At 35.2% G+C, this 24,499-nt stretch overlaps 2 protein-coding genes across 2 annotated transcripts in view; one reads left to right on the forward strand and one right to left on the reverse strand.

Annotated features, from left to right (window-relative positions):
• Positions 1–22,787: 22,787 nt before the first annotated feature.
• On the forward strand, positions 22,788–23,189 carry LOC111692671 (zinc finger protein 429-like). Its single transcript, XM_023456754.1, has one exon. It carries the CDS (start codon positions 22,788–22,790, stop codon positions 23,187–23,189), a length of 402 nt encoding a protein of 133 aa, XP_023312522.1.
• A 75-nt stretch (positions 23,190–23,264) lies between these two features.
• The window catches only part of LOC111692672, a 4,681-nt gene continuing 3,446 nt past the window's right edge, over positions 23,265–24,499 (reverse strand). The window contains exon 3 of the mRNA XM_023456755.1: positions 23,265–23,301. Coding sequence (XP_023312523.1) covers positions 23,265–23,301 — 37 coding nt within the window. The remainder of the gene's footprint in view (positions 23,302–24,499) is intronic.

The following is a 24,499-nucleotide window of genomic DNA, read 5'->3' on the forward strand; positions in this document are numbered from 1 at the left end:
GTTAGATTCAGGAGCGTCTCAGACGGTAGTTGGAAAATCGGGTTAGGAAAAATTACGTAATTTTAAGTTTTTAGAACTTAATGATAATTTGGTTAAGGTAGCTATTGGTGAATATTGTAAAATTTTAGGCTTATTAAATCTACCCATAGCACTTAATAATAAAGTTAGGGTTGTGAAATGTTTAGTAGTTTTGGAGATTGATGTTGAAATTATCTTAGGAATAAATTTTTGGCAGGATATGGATATTATCTCAGATTTTTCAGACAATTCGTGGAAGTTTAAAGAGGAAGTTAAAGCATTAAATAATTTTTCTGTGCAGACGGTTGATGATACCAAGATTCAACGTTTAAACAAATTAGTTTCGTCTGTCTTCGACAAAATGGGTATTGGGTTAGGATGTGCCCAAGGAGTAAAACATATTATTAACACCGGTGACGCTGCGCCAATTAAACAGAGATATGACAATGTTTCGCCGTACATTAGGAAAATAATAAATGATGAAATCGATAATATGTTAAAATTGGGTGTAATCGAACCATCTAATTCGGCATGGTCGAGTCCCATAGTAATGGTTAAGAAGTCATCTGGAGAGTACAGGTTCTGTGTAGATTTTAGAAAAGTCAATTCGGTAACACAGAGAGACGCGTATCCTTTACCTTACGTAAACGCTATATTAGATCGCTTACGAGATGAAAAATTTTTATCGTCCATCGACATTAAAAGCGCTTATTGGCAAATTGAGCTTGATGAGGATAGCAAACAAAAAACGGCATTTATAGTTCCTGGTCGGGGATTATACCAGTTTAAGCGTATGCCCTTCGGGTTGCATAATGCGGCAGCCACTTGGCAATGTTTCGTAGACAATGTTCTGGGTGCAGAGTTAGAGCCATCAGTGTTCGTGTACTTAGATGATATAATTATAGCTACTCCTGATTTTGATATCCATATATCAATTTTGGAAAAAGTTTTTGAAAAACTCCTCGCAGCAGGCCTGACCGTCAATAAGGACAAATGTTCTTTTATGCGTCCGGAGTTAAAATATTTAGGTTTTGTCGTGGATAAGAAAAGGATTGCATACAGACCCTGATAAAGTTGAGAGCATGTTAAATTATCCGATACCTAGAAACGTTAAGGAGGTACGTAGATTCGTATGAATGGTATCCTGGTACCGACGGTTTATACCTAATTTTGCTACTCGTATTGCTCCTATAGTGAAGTTAACTCGGAAAAGTCAACCGTTTTCGTGGAATTCTGAATGTGAAGCAGCTATTAGGGATATAAAACAATGTCTAGTTGAAGCACCTATTTTGACGTGTCCTGATTTTAATAAAGAGTTTATTTTGCAGACAGATGCATCTCAAGTCGGTCTCGGATGTGTCTTAACTCAAAATTTTGATGACGGTGAACGTGTAATTTCTTATGCAAGTCGTTCTCTTACGACACAGGAATCGAAATACTCTACTACCGAGCTCGAATGCGCTGCAGTACTGTTCGGAATCGAGAAATACCGGATCACTATTCTTTAAAATGGCTCTATAAATTAGAAAATCCATCGGGTAGGTTATTGCGCTGGTCTTTGCGATTGCAAAGTTACGATTTTGAGATAATTCATCGCAAAGGAACATTTCACGTAGTACCTGATATCTCTCAAGGGCAGTTGCTTACGTTGATGTTACTCGTTCCGACGAAGATGCGTGGTATATCGAGTTAAAACGTAGTATTTTGGATCGTCGGGATCAATATAATAAGTTTAAGATAAAAGATGACGAAATTTATAAATTTGTCAATTTTGGACATCCTACGTTCGTTGAAGAAGACGACTGTATTATATGAGTGCCATGACGACCCTAGTTCGGGACATTTAGGTATTTTTAAAACTCAAAAACGTGTCGCTAATCTATATTTTTGGCCCGGAATGAACACTGATATCGCCAGGTATGTTCGTGCATGTGAAGTATGTAAAGCTCAGAAACCGGAGCAACGATTACCCTTTGGACAGATGAGTCCAAGACTTATAAATCGTCCGTGGGAGATCATTTCAACCTACTTTATTGGCCCACCTCCTTTATCCCGTAACAGAAATCATTTCATTTTAGTAGTTCCTGATTTATTTACCAAGTATTCGCTTATGTTTCCTCTCAAGTCAGCTACTAGCGCTTCGGTCATTAAACACCTAGAAAATGATATCTTCTTGATTTACGGAGTTCCAGAAAGGATTATATGCGATAATGGACGTCTATACATTTCTAAAGCTGTTAAGAATATAATTCGATCTTACGACTGTCAAATAATTTATAATGCGAACTACAGTCCCCATGTTAATCCTACTGAACGCGTTAACAGAGTGCTAAAGACAATGATTAGGTCATACGTTGATGAAGACCATCGGTCTTGGGACGTTAATTTAGGCAAATTAGGTTATGCTCTTCGAACTGCGGTTCACGACGTAACAGATTTCTCTCCAGCATATCTGAATTTTGGGCGAATACCGATGATCTCGGGTAAAATGCATCATCGCGTTTTGGGTGATACCAATGGAATGAATTTCGATAACAGATTGAAACTTTCCGATCATGTCAAAGAATTTCAGGAAGTGTTCACTAAGGTAAAACAACGGTTACATAAAACTTATGCCGGTGGTGCGCAAAGATACAATTTAAGACGTAGGCCACTAACGCTAGACATTGGTCAGATTGTGTGGAAAAGAAATTATAATTTATCAGATGCTGCGGACTATTATGCTTCCAAACTTGCCCCCAAATTTATAAAATGTAAAGTTCTTAAAAAAATGTCTACAAATGTTTACGAATTAGCTGATTTTTGTTCCTGGTAAATCATTGGGATCTTGACACGTTAAAGATATTAAGACAGATTAAAATTTCTTTTTTTTTTTCATTTTTTTTTAAGTGATGATGGTGTTAAGATTTTATTTTATTTGGTATATATCATTGATATAATAAGCGCTTTTAACTATATAAACAATATTTTCGGACACTGAGGGACATCTATGGGAGAGTGGAAAGGTATTTGTATTTAAATTTTTAAAAAAGAGGAAGATAACACTATCGGTTGCCAAAAAACATGCTGCTTCGCGTAGAATAAAGAGCGTTTCTCGTGGAGTTTTTGTTCGAGTTTTGTAAAATGGCTAACTGTTGTGGATGTCGGCAAAATACTTACTATTGCTAATTATTATACGTGATTTGCACGGATTAAAACCACGATTCGCAATAAAGGGCATCGCTGTTTAGTTTTAGTAAGTTTTAGTTGAAGAGCGTGCCAGATTTTTTTTTAAATTAAGCCATATTTGTCTGTTACGTCTCCATTGTTAGGGAATTTGGCATTGGAGGTAAGCGTGCACAAAATTTCTATAAAAATATTATTCAAGTCCTAACTCATTACAGAACAACCTTATTTATTTGTTTTTATCTACACTTTTAGACGTTTTACCTGGGAGGTAGTAGTTTTTATCCTACGATAATTTTTTTTGGAGGAATCCCCCAGCGAGTTCTATAAGCCAGAGTTTTGTACGCCAGAGTTTCGTCATCGGTCGGAAAAGAAACAGCTGCAGATTTAAATACAATCCACTCGGCCAGCGATCATCCCTCGTCCCGCAGAAAAGGTACCACCTCATCGCGTGTCCTGTTACATCTTAAGGCGTCACAGATAAGTACCAAGCATTTAATAGTTTCGAAGACTCAACCTTTTTCTTTTTCCACCGATTCGATAGATCAATATTAGCCATAAGTGTTGGCACCTTTGTAAATAAAATTAGTTTAAGATTATTTAGCATAAGAATTTCGATTACCCGACCATACTTGACACAGTTGTCGGTTACAATTTTGCAAGGGTCCTTTGGCATATTTTTTTTTAGATGTGCATTTATATATTTATATATTTTGTCTTCCTACCAGTGTCCCTATACATTTAAATTTAAAGTACCCTGTACAAATATTCAAATCATATTATAATAAATCTATATTGAATGTTGTAAGTGGTTTCCTCATTATAGTTCTCAATGTAAGTTTTCAATTGAGGGTACTTAGAAATTACTGAAATCACTTGGCGCCCTAAAATCTGTTTAATTTTCTTGTGTTTTGTTAATTTGTTTTTTTTTTTTGTAAGAACCCACGCCCCCATTGAAAAGCTAACTAGCCAAAATAAAGGATTAATTCCAAAGAAAGGGTTACAAGATGAAAGATATATTCTTTTTAAACCCCCCAAAAAATTTGTCCGACAAAAATGTTGGGTATTTTAAGTTTGCCCCCCACCCCAAATATGTCGATTTGGTGACATTATGGTTGGTGACAACCAGCAAGCTGATTATTCTGGGAGGGTTTGGTAATAAGATTTAAAATGAAAGTATCTTATTGTCCGACAAAATTCTTGAGAAGTTTTTGCAGTCCGACGCCCCGAAGATGTCGACTTAACGACAACATGGTTGGTGGTAACCAGCAATCTGGTTTTGATTTTTTTTTCTGTGATAATTGAAATGTATAACACAATAATATACTTGTCCGCCAAAAAGATTGGAAAGTTTGCCTTAAAAATGGGAAAAATAACTATTTTTGTGGTACATAATGTTCATTCCGCTATAAAATAATTAATTTTTTAATCTTGTTAACAGGAGCAACAGAAATTCATAAATAATTATGGCTATAAAAATTAATTTAATAATTAATCTCCATCAAAATGATTTCTTTGTTCAAAAAACTTATATGTACATTTTATTTTATAAACTATTTAACTATTTTATTAAAAGTGATAACTGTAAAATGAATGCATACATTTTTGCTTGAGGTTAATTAAAATTTGCAATCTTGTTTTGACAAACAGTTTACACATAATTTTGTTCTTGAAAAATCAATTAAACCAATTTTAAACCAATTTTAAAAATATTATTATACATTTATCAACGCGTTTATTAAAAGATTGTCTTGTTGTAAAGTATAAATCCTTAATGCGAAATGACTTTGCAGCATTTAAAGCCTGCTGCCAAAGTTCTTAACAGGTGTTTATAGTTTCTCCATAAACAACTGATTTCATGTAACCCCAAAAACGGAAGTCTCGGCATTCCATCTCACATTTATGTACAAATAATTTAAATTAAGATGTAATTTTAGGTACGAATAATACTTAATGGACAGTAGCATACAAATGACAGCAATAAGACAAGTGGAATATGTCAATTATTTGATTTTCGTCCAAACTTAAGAAACTTCACCGCTAAATTAATAAATAGGTAGGTACTTCATTCTAATTTAATTCAACAGCATTGGAAATTTCAAAGCCAAATATCTCGAAAACGGTGCGAGACAGCTAGTTTTATAAAGTATAATAGTATAAGTATAAAGCTAGTTTTTTGTATAAAAAAAGTTGGAAAATAAGAATATGATACCAAAGATGAGATACCTTAAAGTATAAAAAAGTTATGTCGTTTTAACACATTCAATCTACTGCAGCTAGCGCCCTCTATGAACTTTAACCAAAATGTGAACACATTTCAATTCCTTTACTTAAAGAACTCCAAACCTCAAAATTTTGTGAGGATATTTGCATTTGTTAAGGAATAAATGAAAAAAAACTAAAATACCTAATATTCTACATTTAACACTCTGTATAAATTTAACTATCAACTTTTGGACTAAGGTAAATTCGGCTAAATCACAATATTTTTGCTTCGAGAATCTACCCATGAATTTGGACCTATTAGCTCGGGACCACCCTGTATACACTTTTTGTAATTTTTTTAAAAATTAAATTTATATTAGTCGTATTTATTTTGAAATTTGAGTAATTTAAACAAGATTTTTTTATTCATATATTTTTCAAAAATTTTTCTTCTATATCATGCGTAAGTCTTGAAACCGCAAAATTTTATAGTTTAATTTTGTCGGACAAGCAAAAAAACTAATTTTGTCGGACAATAAGATACTTACATTTCAAATCTTATTACCAAACCATCCCAGAAAAATCAGCTTGCTGGTTGTCACCAACCATAATGGCACCAAATCGACAAATTTGGGGTGGGGGACAAACTCAAAATACATTTTTGTCGGACAAATTTGGGGGGGGGGGATTTAAAAAATATATATCTTTCATTTAAACTTAAAAAAAAGTGCTGGCCATAACATTCCATGTTGATGCCAGGTTGACATGTTTTCCTGAAAATCACGGGAAAACTTACCACTGTTGAATTTTCCTCATAGTTAAATCTTGGGAGACTCGTCAAACTTAAGCTGCTCATGGGTAGATTCTCGAAGCAGGTTTTAAATGCTGCAAAGTCATTTCGCATTAAGGATTTATACTTTATAACAAGACAATCTTTTAATAAACGCGTTGATAAATGTATAATAATATTTTTAAAATTGGTTTAAAATTGGTTTAATTGGTTTTTCAAGAACAAAACTATGTGTAAACTGTTTGTCAAAACAAGATTGCAAATTTTAATTAACCTCAAGCAAAAATTTATGCATTCATTTTACAGTTACCATTTTTAATAAAATAGTTAAATAGTTTATAAAATAAAATGTACATATAAGTTTTTTGAACAAACAAATCATTTTGATGCTCCTGTTAACAAGATTAAAAAATTAATTATTTTATAGCGGAATGAACATTATGTACCACAAAAATTACAGCTTGCTGGTAATCATTTTTTTCTCTGTACGTGGGCCAGTGGACAAACAATTTTTTATTACAAGAAATGTATAATAAAACTAAGCATACAAATAAAATCCTTGATGTATATTCATTGATACTATTTAAATTTTGCTTAAATAAAATAATTATTTTGAAAAAGCGTTTGTAAAACATGCATTTTCAGTTATCCTAACCCTACATTTTAACAACTTTTTCACATACTTACTAATAAAAATAAACAATTTTATATCTATGACTATGAAAGTATATGTTATAAGATGTGGAGATACATTTACAAAAATAGATATTTTCATAGATTTCAGCACCTAAAACCTTATTGGTTTGATCAACTTTTGTATCTGTTTTAATGTTTTATTGCAGACATCTTTGAACATATCATCCATGTTATTAGATAAGCTGGATCATTCAGTTATTAAATGTTCAAAATTATTTNATTATGAATTTATGTATTGTTGGTTGTCTATTTTTCTTTATTAATACAATTAAAGGTTTGTTTTATTTTAAGATTTATAATAAGTAAGTAAAAAATCTTAAATTTTCAACTTTGACTTTACTTACTTTAATTTCTCACTGGGGCCAAACTCCTCATCTCAGATAGCAAGTTCACACATACATATTGCAATCTTTTTTTTATTTTATTTATATTCAAACTTTTTTATTTTGATAGTTGATTAGGTATTTATTATTTAGAAACGTCACTATTTATTTATTCTGATTACTAATCTTTAAACTTGTTATAATTGTTACTAGTTTTATTTTATATTTCAAAAACTTATCGTTTGTTCTACAAGAATGGAAAAATATTCGTACTAATGAAATTTTTAAACTATGCAAAATTTTTATTCAATGCAAATTTAATTTATGTTTGTTTGACAATTAAAATTTTTCTGACATATGGAAATATCTGACAGATTATATAATTTATTTCTAAAATAACAGTTAAACAAATTTATATTTTTACAACTTTTCTACTAACCTAATCTTATTTATATCTCCACTTTCTCGACTATCCAAATTTGTCTAATTCCAAATGATGCTCTGCTTCATTATAAATTATGTCATCCAGCCTATATATAGTTCTCTTCCAATTTACTTTTCTCTTAACGGTAGAATCTTAATTTTTCCTCTTCCACTCTTACTATTCTTAAATTTTATTTTGAGCAAACCTCTTCAGCTTTCCTTTTATGGATACTGTTAAAATGCTTCTTTCTGTTATATATAATTGTCTTCTAATTAATTCTTCTATAATATTTTATATCTATAAGTTTTTCTTCAAACTCTCCTCTCAAATTTCTGTTTTGACAACCGTCCTTTTTCTCCTCTTTTTTTTTTTCATAGAGCACTTTTTTTTTTGTCATCACCCTTCTAACTTAGTTTTCACAAAGTCGTATTTCTATAACTACATAAATCTAAATCTAACACTACAGTTTTCCTCTATCACTCTTCCTCCTCAAAGTCTTATTTTAAAATTGTTTCTTTTCACTTTCTTAAGTCTATTTCCTAACATTATGTCTATCCACTATTTATATAAATTCGTTTCAAATCATAATTCCATATGTCAACTCATATATTATATCTAATAAAATTTTCTTTTCTAGATTCGTCCTCAATACTTTAAGTTATAAAATTAATCCCTACTATTGACTATATCTGTCTCTATAAATAATTTAATTTCTTCTTTAACTAAATTTATAATCAACCATAAAAATTCTTATTATCTTTATACTACATCCTAACTACATTCCAAAACAATATATATATATATATATAGTTCTTTTCATACTTATAGTAGACATAAAAAATATCAAAGCCTGCCGATAAGTGTGATAGGGGGAGAGTAGGGCAACACAATTTTTAAATGTTCGTAGAAAATAAATATTATAACAGCTAATTTATTGCATAAATCACAATACTCTTATCAGGTACATTCACCTAGATAAATTGAATACACAATTAATGAGAAATAGTGATATTAATCAATAATTACATATCTTGTCAGGTATTCAATTTAAAGGTTGCTCCGCTTTACCCTAGGTGGGCAGGATCTTGATTCGTCGACGTGGGCCCTGTGTTGCCGATTTGTAAAAATTAATTTAATTCAGATACTTACGTTTAAAATATTAAGATATGTCCTGAAGATATAAGAATATGCTGAATTTGCATACCTTTATTTAAAGAATAATTGCATTATTCACTTCATTTTTGAAATGTACGTTGTCCATTTTTAATACAATACTAACTCGCCGAAACATTTGGCAACACAGCTGGGCTAGCAAGAAAACAGATTCTGACGATCTCTCTAAGACGTACGTTGTTCTCAAATTCCTAATGTGAGACAGAGACAATCAACAATTAGACACGGTGAACTTATTACTTTAAATTTCTGATGGCTCAGTTTGCGCATTACAGGGCAGAAGTTTGTGCTGCAATGCTGTGATTGTAATTTCTTAGAGTAGAGTTTTGAGTAGTGAGATTTTTGTTTTATTGCAAGTTTTTTATTGAGTAACTTTTGTAATTAATTCCAATTGTTTTTAATTTATAGCCATTGTGTCTGTGTCTGTTGTGAATTGTTTGAAGGGAGTCTTAAATATTATATTCTGATATTCTGTAAACTTTGCCTAAATACGACCCTGTTTTGCTAAACAGAGAAGTATTTACGGCCTCGTTTTTGTAGTAAATATAAAAGAGTTTTTTATTTCTACAATATGTATGAAAGGAACTATATATATATATATATAAGTATGCAAGCGTCCGTTGAATATATTTAGTCTTGTACGAATACCAAGCTAGATTACATCGCTATGCATCCTGCAACAATGTGCTCACTTTCACCGGAGGCCAGGGAAGAACTCCAGGAGCATCCGCTCAGTGTTGATGCCGTGATCAGTGAAACGTAAGTTTTTTTATTCCTATACATATTTCAATCATATTCTGTTGTTTTTGTATAACAGTCTAATAAATATGATTCGTTTTTTATTAACATTTTTTTTCTTTCCTTGCAGCATCTCCGGGGAGCTGGAGGATCTGCCGGAAATCGCAGAGGTGGTTTTGGAGGAGGTTCTGGAGGTACAGCCGATCATCTCCAAGGCTGTCACCCCGAAAAGGAAAATGGTGGAACCGGATGATTCCGAGTTTCGAAATGTCCCTTCGACTTTAACTGGGTAAATATTATTTTTTAAAATAAATTAAGAAAAACATCTAAAAATATCTAGAAATATATATATATATATATAATTATTTATTTCCTTTATTTTCTATTGCAGTGGGAAAAATATGGATATGCTTCGGCGACTCCAATCGCCATCGAGGAGTCTCCGATGGCCGTCAACATCGCCGTCCCCTGAGCGAGCTACTCCGGCAACTCCGTCAACTCCGTCGTCAACTCCGGCAACTAATTCCATTGCCGAGGATGAATGGGTGGCTGCCTTGGCGGAAGAGAGACGACGGAGGGAGGAAGAAGCTCAACGGAGGGCCGAATGGGCGCAACGTAAGGCCAGGGAAATGGCACAATTGAAAAAAAAGTTACGGAGAGAGGAAGAACTCACCGTGGCACTGAAGGGCGAGGAACGATTTCTTCGCGAACAGAGGGAGGCGCTCAGGGAGCAATTGCGGCTTCTCGACGAGCGAGAACTCACTCTGGAACGAAGAAAACGTTCCAATACCGCTTCAGTGAAGCGGATAAGGGGGATGGTTAACCAATTCGAAGAAATGGTTGAGGAAATAACAAAAAAATAGTTATTTCCTCGATCATTGAGTTCAGACTCTTTTTGTAACTTTTTTAATCTGATTTTTAGTTTGTAATATTTTAGGTTATTTTTATGTACATATAATCTGATTTTAGTTTGTAATATTTTAGGTTATTTTTTTTTTTATTATTATTATTATTATTTGTATATAGTTTTCTAGAAATAAAAATATATTGTTATCAATTCATTTTTTTTTCACCAATCGAAATTTCTATGAGACAATAAAATATTTTCGTTAAATATTTAGTGCTTGCTTACAACTTTTTACTTCTACTTTTACTGACACAATAAACAATTTTTTATTACAAGAAATGTAGAATAAAACTAAGCATACAAATAAAATCCTTGATGTATACTACTACTATACTATACTATTTAAATTTTGCTTAAATAAAATAATTATTTTGAAAAAGCGTTTGTAAAACATGCATTTTCAGTTATCCTAACCCTACATTTTAACAATTTTTCACATACTTACAAATAAAAATAAACAATTTTATATCTATGACTATGAAAGTATATGTTAGAAGATGTGGAGATACATTTACAAAAATAGATATTTTCATAGATTTCAGCACCTAAAACATTATTGGTTTGATCAACTTTTGTATCTGTTTTCATGTTTTATTGCAGACATCTTTGCACATATCATCCATGTTATTAGATAAGCTGGATCATTCAGTTATTAAATATTCAAAATAATTTTTCTTCAGATTCAGTGTATAACAAGGCTCGATAAAAATTGTTTACAAGTTTCAGGAGAAAAACTATGACAAAACATTCACGACATCATTTACTTGGAACAGAAAATATAGTATATAAGGTTTTATTTTATAGTATATGTACGGGGTAGAATAAACAATTGTTCATTCAATACAAATATTTTTATTTTGTAACTATTGCAAAACATTCACATGGAATATAAGACATTGTAGACAAAAGTTTATTTCAAATACATAACATTATCAACTATTAATAATCATTTTATGAATCCATTTTCGTGCATCATCTTGGATAAATATAATGTTCGTTGTTGTACCAATTTTTCCTTTACTAACCATATACCTGTATACAGGTCGACTTCTTAAAGCATCGTTAAAGTTTTCAATACCTTCCTTTTCAAAATGTATATAAAATCTTTTTGGTAAGTAGCAGGTAAAATTTTCAGTTTCGGCCACAATACCGTCACCAAATTTGGTTTTACTAAACCTCAGCTTCACTATTTTATAATTTTGATTTATATGTAAATCTTTAATATTCTTCAGTTCTTTATTTGAAGTTGCCTTGTTCAACTTTTGCAGATCCATGTTGAATGTAAATGAATGTTAGAACTGAGTTCAAATAAGCCTCATATATGTATATATATATACCTTACCCGCCCATATTTCTCCAGTACCCACTCTATCTTATTTTCTATCACGCGCGCTCGCTATGGGACCTATAGTGTAGGGGGTTAGGTGCACGGAAAGTGCTAGATAGTACTATCTAGCACTTTCCGTGCACCTAACCCCCTATGCTATAGGTCCCATAACGACTTGCACTTGTGATAGAAAATAGTGTGTGCAACTCGTTCGGAAAAGTTGTCATAGCGCCACTTGGGCGTCAATTGCGTCCGCGTGGCGCTATTGGCAACTTTTCCCCACTCGTTACACAATGTACTATACCCTCCTACTTTTTCATAGTGTAAGGGCTATCTATCAGGATATATATATACCTGCATTAAACAAGTAAATGTATTATTATTTCAACATTTATCCGTTACCAAACTACCTTGGTTTCTTTGCCAACATTGGCGTTGTTGAAGCTCGCTAATATATTCGCGACTCCAGCGCTTCCAAAATTGTTCGTACAACCTCTGAATGAGTTGATATTGTGACAGGCGGTTTTCTTTCAACCCTGACACTGGCATTTTTGGGGCAGACATAGTTGATCTCCCAATCAAAAAATGAGCAGGTGAGATAGGGGTCATATCATCAAGGTTTGAACTCAAGGGAGATAAAGGACGGGAATTGAGAATCGCCTCGATGCGAATAAGAATACTTTGAAAATCAAAGAAAAATAAAACTCGATTTCCCAAAACTCTTTTTTAAATGATATTTAAGGCTTTTGGCGACTGCCTCCCAGATTCCTCCAAAGTGAGGTGAATTTGTTGGGATGAAGTACCATCTTATATTCAAATTCGATACGGAGTGACAAATCTGTGAAAGATTGTTTTGGAGGAATTCAACTATTTCACGCATGTCCTTATTTGCCTTGACAAACGTAGTTCCATTGTCCGAAAATATTTCAAATGGACGACCACAGCGACTTATGAAACGATTGGGAGCTTGAAGGAAGTCATCACAACTCAGAGACAATACAACCTCTAAATGCACGGGTGCTAAAACACACGAATAAGACCACCCAACATTTAATGGGTTTACAACCTTTACCATGTTTGTCCTTCAATATGAAGGGACCAGCGTAATCAAGGCCGACATTCGTTGTTTATGACACAATCAATGACTTGGGTCATATGTCCCAGTTGTTCGTATTTTTTTAGAAAATTTATGTATAAATTACGTAAGGCCTCGTTTGATATAAGTCGTCTTTCGAGTGATATGAAACGTTTTATCTCCGTTTTGCGAGAATCGTCTAATTTTAGAATAGATTCATTGAGCGGGAGCGAGACTACAAATTGCCCATCATTGGATATTGCCAAATATTTTACAAAATGTTCTTCGCATAATCGTTCCTCGTTTGACCATGATTTCTCTGTCGCAATTTCCTCGACTTCCTAAAATCTACTTAATTGTTTCTGAACTGACAAATTAATACTCAAATTACATCGCGAATTAGTCGGAGACGCATGCATGTTTCCTGCGACTATCCAACCTAAGCGCGTATTCTGTAAGATGGTATGCAACCCAATATTCAATCGCCCTGTACATAAAATTTTCCAAAACGCATCTGCTCCGATTAGTATATCTATCGGTTGAGGAATGAAATATTAAGGGTCACCTAACTCAATATTAACCGGTATGTTTAAGTCTTGAATATCTATGGGCGTATCTGGTAAATTTCCATTAATCTTGTCCAGCACAAAGCAAGACAAAGTAAACGAGTATAAACTACTTATTGAATTAATGTTTAGTTCACATTTGTACTTAGCATAAGACAGATTTTCACTAATACCTGATATGGCTAATTGAAAATTCGTTTTATTTAAATTTAATCTTTCACAAAGTTCGAATGTTAAAAAACTAGACTGTGAGCCACAATCTAACAAGGTACGAACTGTCACGAATTGATTACTATCTGCCCTTCTGCGCGCTTGAACTCACCGTAGATAAAATAGCACTGTTAGATGTTGCTAATATGCAATTAGTAACATTATTCGTATTCGTGTTATCGCTGGTACTCGCATTTTCGTTAAGACAAACGTTTTCTTGATTAACTACGATTGCCGACTTCGTTGATGGTTTTGACTCATGCAAAACTGTATTATGTTTATCCCCACATATTTTACACCCGGACCATTTGCAACCCTTAAGCTCGTGATTTCGTCTAAAACAATTGAGACATAACTTTAATTCTTTAATTCTGGATATACGATCCTTATTGATAATTTAAGAAGATCTTGACAATAGAATAAACTGTTTATCTGTTTTGCAATTAAAACACGTACATGTCGGCCTATAATACTCGGTATTACCATTACCTAACTTCGAATTGTCTGTTTGACTTAGAAAACATCTCGAATAACTTCCTGATTTAACGTTTGTTCGCGTATTTATGTCTACTATTTTTTCGCATATCATTTCGCTTATCATTCGTTTGTTCAAACCCCATTTCCATGGTGTCTAATAAATTGGCACGTCTCTTAAGAAATTCTTTGAAATCTTTTAATGTAGTACAACTATGATTCGCCATTTGTTTTTCCCATTCGTGGATCGTATTCCTATCGAGCTTGCTAGTCATTATATAGATCAATAAAGTGTCCCATGAGTGTGTAGGTTCGCCTAATTGACTAAGAGTATTTAAATGTTTAAACAAATTTTCGTATAAATATCGAATTTTATTGACTGGCGAGTCCACAATGCATTCCATGTTGAAAATTGCACGAATATGATTTTGAATTAAAAGCTGTTTATTATTAAATCTATCGCATAAAGTATTCCGCGTAATAATGTAATTATTGGCAGTAAATTCAAGTGATTTAATTACTTGAGGTGCTGTACCTACTAATGTTGCGCGTAAATAATGGAATTTTAGGCATTATCATGAATCAACGATTCAAACATATCGCGAAATTCCATCCATGTCTCGTATGTTCCATCAAATTTGGGTAACTCTATTTCGGGCAATTTTATAGCTTCCACCGGAGTAGAATGCACAGAATCTCGGCCTACTGCCGAACTCGTTTTTGCACCACTACTATCGCATTGTAGGATGATTTGTTCGTGTAATAATTTCGCTTTCGATAAAATAGAATAAAACCTATTATCAAATTCTTCGCGTTCCGTACACTATTTTTCGAGATCGTCTACTATACATTCGATTCCGTTCTCAACTTTCTCGTTTATGAGTAATGACTCAATGTTCCGTATTCGTTATGCTAATTCAATGGCCTTAGAACGTTCTGTGACGTTACCAATGATCCCAACAATTGTTGGTAATTAATAAAAAAAACACTAAAATATCTAAAACCCAGTTGCAAAGTAGTCTGACTTGGATGGCCTGCTAACCACAGTGGAGGAGGGGCAGGTTCAAAAAAACAAGATATAAAATTAAGGGCGCCACATGGTTGACATCCAGTCAGATTCCAATTAATACCAACCAACCATGAATTTAGCAAATTTAAGTAAGCAATGCCTAGATTTTCAGGCCAACTTGAATCTAAATACTTATAAAGTAATAAAATAAAAAAAAATAATTATCTACAAGTTTATTACTAGCAAGGTAGGTATACTATGGAATTTTACAAGTCCAAGTTTGCCTATGTAAATTAAGATTTACTAATTATAGATAAATTTTACAAGTTCAAGTATGTAAATTTATACTAATAAAAGAAAAATCTATAAATATTTAAAGTTATTTACCAGCTATCTCAAATACCAAAAAGAAATAAAATCGTAATAGAATATAATCTTATTTTTAATTCAGGGACTTCCCCTTAAAAGATGGTTAAAATAAATCACCTTGTACCTGGTGTGGTGAATTATAAGTTACCCTGTATACTACAGTAGAATTGGCAACCTTTTATTATTCTGCCAAATATAAAAAGTGGCAATTCTAAAGAAAATAATAAAAGTTAGCAGATTTTTGCCGCAGTTATAGCTATAATCGGTGTAATCAGAAAATATACTGTAGTTTTATATTGATTGCTCAAGCCTAGGCCGCCCAATACATAAACCGCCTGCACAAATGAAAAAAAAAAAATCAGTGTAACTAATAAATAGTTTTACAAAAAATCTGGCTAACCCCAGTTAAACTTATTTCGTAAATTAGCGCCCTGTAGAACTGTGTACTAATAATATTAACTAGTACCTAACTAGTAACTATATTCTATTACCCTAACTGAAATTATAATCTAAATATTCTACTAATTAATATATACAAGACTTAAGTTTAAGGTAATGTTCTGTATAAATTGGAAAAAATATAGAAAAAATAAAGAAATGTCATTAATACGTATGAATTATTTGCTGGAAACTCCAGTTTCGAATTCAATGAGGTAAGTATTATGGTAAATAAAGAATACACATGAAATTTATTAATATATCAGCTCAAGAAAAACTTGCGTGTCTCGTATGTGTCCCAAAATGCTATGGAATGCAAGAATAGATGCTGGAGGCCAAAGTGCAATGGATCTGGGGCTAGTGCTGAACTTCCACGGCTGCTAGTCGTGATGCAACACAGGTCAATCGAGCCGACATCCAAAAACATGAGTGCCAAAACGGCTGCTGTTCCCAAGTAATTGCACCAAGACAACAGATGGGCAACCAATGTCCTACCAAAAGCACCGTCCTATCCAAAACACCCTTGGGGAAAAGAATAAAATAATTACAACATGTCCCCAAGAAAAAATATACACGTACCTTCTATGAAGGGTGTTTCTGTATAAAGATGTGGAAATTGCCGTTCGAATGTCGTTGGAAATTCTCGAGTAATTCTATGGATGACAAAAGAAAATACGAGTTAAAAACATGCGAGCCACATGGCGTCGGTGATGTACTTACGAATTTGCTGTAATAATCCCCAAAATAGGAAGTGATTTCACTAAAATCTCACTCAAATCACAAAATATAACAATAGATATGGAAATCACTTGAAATCGAACCACACTAAGATTAATCCAGTGGCGGATGATTAACAATAAATCTTTTCGTCTCGGTGTGGATACGAGCAAATACCCAAGTAAAAATGGCGTTTTCCGACCAGGTCCCCCTTAGTCAAAAAACTATTAAGAAAAACCATTCGAATTTATACAAATCGATAATAGAACCCGTATTTCCAAACTGCGATCATTTAGAAGTTCCGCCGCTACTCGATATATGGAAATATGAGTATCAGACAGAACATATTAAACAGATATTTAAAACTTAAAACAAGATTTGCGGAAAACATATAATAGAACTATATCTAATGTTACCACATAGCCGTTAATGAAGCCAGAAGAAAAGAGGTACTGGGTACTGGAAGAAGGTTTGATAAGGTAAGTAAATCCATAAATATAGTTTAAGATTGATGAACTTATTCATTTCAGGGGTATGATACAGGGCGTTGAGTACACGTTAGCCAAAATAAGATCAAATAAATAACAGAAACGTGTAAAACTATCACAGTAGATAAGCTAGGGGCGTACGGAGCCAAAATCCCATGTATTTCCTTATGAAGGTTCAGATTGCAAATTTTTGGGGGATTTTACCCCCTCCACTCCACTTTTAGGCCACGCCCATCGACCAATCAGAGCGTAGCATTCAAATTGGCCACGTCTCTCGACCAATCAGATCGCGGCAAATTGGCGGTAAATTCAAAATTTCTAGATTTAAACGCATGCACAATAGAGATCGGAGTGAAGGAGATAGGTGGGCTGCAATTGACGGTAAATTTAAAGTTGGTTTCGAATTTCATTTAAATTAAAAAAGTCTTGCTCTCTCTGAGATTCGAACCCCGAACCTTTGGATTCCAAAGCGAGCCCGTTACCTCTAGACCACCATAGTAGCATCTAACAACAGGAATAATGTGGTTGATATACTGATGCTAAATAATATTTCAGCTATTAGTATAAAACTTACGGTTGGGTAGCGCTTAAATGGATAAAAAATTTAATTACTAGAATTCCATGTTATTTAGGAAATAACATGGAATAAAATGAGTTAATATGAACAAAAATAAAATATGTTTAATACCTGCGCAGAACATACTTGTAATTAGCGCCTTATTGGTGGTAAATTCAAATTTGCATTAGCACCTTATATTTCGCTAACGGTTNTTTAGTCTTGTACGAATACCAAGCTAAATAACATCGTCGCTATGCATCCCGCAACAATCTGTTCACTTTCACCGGAGGCCAGGGAAGAACTCCAGGAGCATCCGCTCAATGTTGATGCCGTGATCAGTGAAACGTAAGTTATTTTATTCCTATACATATTTCAATCATATTCTGTTGTTTTTGTATAACAGTCTAATAAATTTGATTCGTTTTTTATTAACATTTTTTTTCCTTTCCTTGCAGCATCTCCGGGGAAATGGAGGATCTGCCAGAAATCGCAGAGGTGGTTTTGGAGGAGGTTCTGGTACAGCCGAGCATCTCCAAGGCTGTCACCCCGAAAAGGAAAATGGCGGAACGGGATGATTCCGATTTTCGAAATGTCCCTTCGGCTTCAACTGGGAGTAGTATAGCTATGTTCATATGACGCCAAAATCCCATGTATTTTCTTATGAAGGTTCAAAGTAGCGAAAACTGTACCTTTCAAGGTCATTCGAGGAGCTGCCCCCCGAGAAGCCCGACCTCGCTTTCAGGGTCACCCCGCTTAGTGTAGGTATCCCCGCGCTGCCGTTCCCCGCGTAGGACTTTGCCCCACTTGGGGCCCCCTTCCTACGTTGCCTCTAGGGCTTCGCCCCACCTGGGGCCCCCGCGTCACCCAAGGCTTTGCTCCCTGTGCTCCGCGTAGGATTCCCCACGTAAGCAGCCTCAATGCCCGAGTATGTCCCGCGAGGAGCTTCGCCCCAGGGCCCCCAACGCGCGCTTGTAGCCGCGGTGTTCTTAGCGGTTATCAGTAACCGGGTCTAATAACGTCGTATACGTTTGCGGCGTGCTTGGCGTTATCAGTAGATGACGTCAGACGGAGGGTTCGCGGTGTGCTTGGCGTTATCAGTAGATGTCAGGAGGATTCGTAACCTGCGGTGTTCTTGGCGTTATCAGTAGATGACGTCATTATCGTAACCTGCGGTGTACTTGGCGGGTTCGTATAAATGGTGTGGGCGGTATGGGTCTAATAGCGTCGTATGCCGGAATGATATATAAAAGTTTAAAGTGCTTAAACTAAAGGAGACGAAATAGCGGCATGTGTTAAAGGAGGAGGGACATCCTTCTTCATCGGAATCTCAAACGTTCAAGACATATTAATAGTGTTACGTTATTTGTATTAAATATTACAGCTGTATCAAGAAAACCAAGGCTATGAATAATAATTTATTGCAACAGAGACAGAATAATTATACCTCTATTTAAACCCTCAGACGTTGTCACGTGGTCGCTTCTTTTAAAACCCCAGGCGCTGTCAGGTGGTCGCTTCTTCTTACTGCAGGTAGTCCGGGAGGAACCTAGAGCAGAGGCACGGAATGAGAAAAAATCTCAGTATGTGTACAAAAGGTAAAAATACTGCCGAAATAGTTAGGAGAACGATTAAAAAAGCTATAAAAAATCTCTAATTTTCTATATTTAATAAATTTTTCTATACTTTTCATAATTTTCTATATTTAATTTTAATAAATTTTTCTATATTGTTCATAAAATAATTGTTTTCAGTTTGGTGTAATATTATTTTCACTAATTTGTCAATATTTAATTTTTCATAATTTTTCTGCCTTTCATAATTTCTTTATTTTCTTAGAAAGTTCTACAGGGAGCATGCTGAAGAATATAGTATTAAAACCGTATAATAGCGGAGGAAGCTCACAAGAAGCAGAGCTAGAAAGAAAAGAAAGATCGCAGCGGAAGAGTTAAAGGTAAGGGATAGCGGTTAGACAATAAATTCAAAAATATAGATAAGAGAGAGAGGAAGAGAGCAAAAACAAATCAGAGAACAACAGAGAGCGCGAAGAGAAGGTAACCTTCACTCCAAAGTAATCTCGCAGATAATGGGAGCAGCCTCTACTCCAAAGGGGTTGGTTACGGCAATCTCATAGAGGCTGATGATCCTAGAGAGCAAAGGGTTAGGAAGCTACTTGTTAAATTGTAGGAAATAAAGAGGAAATTGGCTCATTTTGAAGCCCATGAAGTTTCTATGAGGAAATAGACAGAAGGATATTTGGGCGCATTAAGCAAGTATGAAATTGGTTCGAGTTTGGGGCATTTAAAACGTTTGGAAAATAGCACAAATGATATGTCAGGTAGGGTTGATGTACTTCCCATCAATAAGGAGAAGTACATTTCCTTTACAAAAACAGCACCGGTAAAGTTTCGTTTTATTGAGAGCGGCGCTGGAAAGTGTAGCGTTTTAAACGCTACACTGTGTAGAGGCCCACATGCCGGCCGATCATCTGTGCAGCCCAACACAGAGGAAGCCAAAGACAGACCTTACCCCAGAACTTATCATGCGAGGGACGAAAATAATTTCAATGGTCGTGGGAAATGTAAAGTTCCTAGACAGCTTAAATTTACTTCTCTATGGGTGCTTAAAGCCGTTGAAAAAAGGTATCGCCTGCTGGAGATCTACGAGATATAGTCTTATCAAATAGATCAATACGACAAGGCTGCAAATATCGGAGGGTTGTTCACGGGATGATAAACAAGTTCATTTCCGTGAAACAGCAGGCGTCCGGCTGGCCCGCGCACTGCTCTAGCCAGTCAGACAAGGAGCGTTACATATATAAAATTGGGGGTGGTGCTGGAAAGTGAAGCGATGACAGCTCCTCGCCGATACAAAAAGGCTGTGAATACATTCGTCATGGAGGAGAGGTACATAAAGCCGTAGAAAAATGGAAGAGGAAGCTATTGTAAATATACAAAAAAATTGCAATAATATCTTGGACAGCCACTGGGGCGCCAAACACTATATCGCGAGACCATAGTATCAAATTTTTTGATGAAGACCTAGTTGCTATAGAATGCAACAGGTTATTATTGAGAGCGGCGCTGGAAAGTGTAGCGTTTCAAAAAGAAAACGACTACCCAGCTGTTGAAATGAATAAAGGTCTTGTACGTCCAACGAAGACCCCCATGATTAGCCTACCGAGGACTGAAAGGTATTAAATTTAAAGATTTAAAAATAAAGAAAACCTAGATGTTCAGATGCAAGCAATAGACGCGCGCTCGATCTTCCTTGTTTATTAACTCGAGGCGGTTGAAATTAAGAGGAGCTTTGGAAAGGTACGAATACAAGAAGATCATTTTAATATCCTAAAGTACACATACCTGACGCATTCCGCGCTGTACACGTCTGGCCATGTTCGCTGTAGACAGGAACTACCTGAAAATATAATAATAATAATAATTAGAAGTTTCAATCAGGCGGTAAAGGACTAACGTCGTGTGTGTAGTGTTGGCGCATATGCCTCTTATAGGTATGAACCTTATAGAACCGTCTTTTACACGCCACACAATATTGATGCCTGCGTAAATGTTTCCTAAAGTCTTTTACGGCAAAAACATGATTACAATAGGGACACACTTTAACAGTTTCCTACACGAGCCACACGCAGCAGATCCATTTGGAATTTTGAGATAATATACGGGGAACATCTCTCTCTCCGTTAATCAAAAACAGGATACACGAGCCGTTCTACCACCTACGCAAATTACTTGCAAAACAGATAATACTTCCGCAATTCCTTATTTTTCATTATTCAAAAATGTACTACTGCGCGGTGTGTGACAGCTGTTTCTGTTTCTGCAATGAAACCGTCGAGTAAGTATATGAATTTTTAAAAAATCAGTCTAATCGAAGCTTTCAGGCACTATCAAAAATACGGGGAAATTCCTGGTAATCTGTAAGTTTTTAAATAAACAGTATTACGCAATACAAAACATTCTTTTTTAGCTATGACGGAACGATTATATTAGATCTGCAGTAAGTATAAAAAGATTAAAACTGTAGAGAATTTAATATTGGTTTTCAGATGCTACGAGGAAATGACTCCCGAGACGTAAGTTTGTAAAAAATTTATAAAAATCTAAAGTAATACTAGCAACAAGTCCTAGCGTGGTGGAGCCAAAGGAGCAAGAGGAGGATAAGGAGCAAGAGGAGGATAAGGAGGAGGAGGATGAGGACAAGGAGGAGGGTAAGGAGGATAAGGAAGAGGATAAGGAAGATCTGCTAGAGCTGATAGGCCCTGCAGATCTCTACGAGCTGGACTAAGCGGTTAGATGGTGGTTGTAGGCCTACAGGGGATGCCTCCACTATAAAAAAAGGCAACGCACCGTGAGCTTACCTCCGGGGTGGTGTGGAAATAGCTCATTCCTCACGGGGAAAACCCGCTAGGTAATCCTCTGACGCATTTAAACTACGCGATATCACTACGTACCACTCATCTCTTATATCATCATCATCCTCTACCAGCACACAGTCCTCTTCCTCACACAAATAAAAATGTACCACTAAATCCAAATCACCAACTTCATCATAGAGCATAATCTGCATCAGGTCCCCCACACTACACCCCTCAACAGGCACTTTTATCGAAACGAAGTAAACACACACTGTAAACGTAATGAAGACTATAGACCCGCTCTGAAAAACCTCGACGTTTGAATATATGGTATTAGGCGTGTCGGGGTCAGCAAAAATTTTGATACAATACTCGCAGGAAGGCATCTCGATTATGTATGAGAGCGAGCATCCGGGAGAAACATCATCCGCGACTACTACACGCATCAAAAAAAAGGATAACACCTACGCCAGGTCTAAGTCACATTTCGTCACGTAAAATAAGGATAACCGTCACGTAATTAAGGATAATAAAAGGATAATAAAAGGATAATTAAGGATAATAAAAGGATAATAAAAGGATAAAAGGATAAAAGGATAATTAAGGATAATAAAAGGATAATAAAGGATAACACCTACGCCAGGTCTAAGTCACATTGCCGTTATCGTCACGTAATTAAGGATAATAAAAGGATATAATCTACGCGTGCACGGTCATTTATCATCTACCATTCAAAGAGTAAACATGTATACGTGTAACATCTGCTCCAAGGGTTTTGCATATAAAAGCAGGCTTAGCCGCCACGCAAACAAGCATAAATCCGCCGCCTCTTTTCCCTGTGACACATGTGGAAAGAAATTTACAAGACAGGATAACTTAATCTCACACAGGAAAAACAGACACAATAACAGCGAACTAACCGCAGACGACGACACAAACAGTAATGACGAGAACAATAGAAAATATATATACAGACCTCTCCAATCACCAAATGATGATGATGAACAATCAGATTGCGACGAAGACGATCCCGACAAACTTGTAAATGAATTACGCTATTATATCGAAGAGTGCCGTTTAACTAAAGAACATTGGCTCTGTAGTGGCATTATCAACAAGCTACATAATATGGGAATAATTCAGTAAATTACCTCTTCAGAGAGTCGTGCACCTGGTGTAGCGGCGTCTAGAGCTGCGCACGCGGCTGCGCAATCGACGTCTTCAGACATCGGCTGGAATGGTCCTCAGCGGCATTGGGCTAAGAAAAAAATAAATATAGTCATCACTCAGTGCCTGTAATCATTCTTCATCTAACGTTCAAAGTGTTCGGACGTGCTCAAAATGTCAAGTCTAAGAGATGTTTGCTTTGAGCAAATCCAGGACCAATACTGGTACGGTTTATATGGAGATTTTAAGATTATTGTGGACAAGGACGCAGGCTACTTTAACGCTACAAAGCTATGCCAGGATGGTGGAAAAGAGTTTAAATATTGGCTACGTAATAAAAGATCAAAAGAACTTATGCGATATTATGTATCAGAAAGCGCTCGGGGAGAAAAGTATCCGAGCTCATACTATATACATGGAAATCAATATGACATTATTTCTGGCACCTACTTACCCAAAGAGTTGTTCCTGGATATCGCTTGCTGGGTATCTCCGGAATTCTACATGAAATGCAGTAAAATAATCGAAAAATATTTGGTTAATGAATTCAAGACCAACTACCAACACGATAATGAAGCTCTAATGTCCAAGTTGCGTGAATTAAAAACCCGGAATGAAAAGTTGGAAAATTACGTAGAAGATATAAGTCCAAAGGTCGTTAACCCGAACAAACGACACATGTTTGCTATAATACAGAAAAATCAATCAACCGAGTATCCGCACTATATCATTAGAACACAGAGAAGGCGTTTCCCGCAATCCTTGAAGAGGCTACAGAAGAAGCACCCGAAAGCGCGCGTTGTGGCAGATTTAGAATATAACCCCAACAGTATAAGCCTTTTTAATCGCATCAAGGACGAAATACCGTATATTACATGTAAATACAACGATTTTAAACTTGTAAACGCGCCTACTGAAATTTTTGTAAACGACGTTAATAAAATGCTAGAAATAGATTAAAATACGAGCGCAATTTAATTTCTTACCCCCTTCTACATAATAAGAATACCTTGAGCAAGCGTCTCATTCTTGTCTTGTTCTTGGTAGTGACAAATCGTAAAAATGAAAACAGCGTTCTACTTTAAAGCAAGAGCCTTGAGAGAGATAAGGAAGCTAAATATTCGCGACGATGTATTAATTAATCAATGGTACTTGGATAAACAGCCTTCATGTTATATACATTATGAAGACGAAAAACCTGTATCGTTTGCCTTGCTGTCTAAAATGAACTTTGACCCCTTCAACAAGCATTCAAATCCAAAGACGTTGAACTACATTTATAGGCTGGA

The sequence above is a fragment of the Anoplophora glabripennis genome, unplaced genomic scaffold (assembly GCF_000390285.2).
Source record: "Anoplophora glabripennis isolate ALB-LARVAE unplaced genomic scaffold, Agla_2.0 scaffold1132, whole genome shotgun sequence".
NCBI classification, from domain to species: Eukaryota; Metazoa; Arthropoda; class Insecta; order Coleoptera; family Cerambycidae; genus Anoplophora; species Anoplophora glabripennis.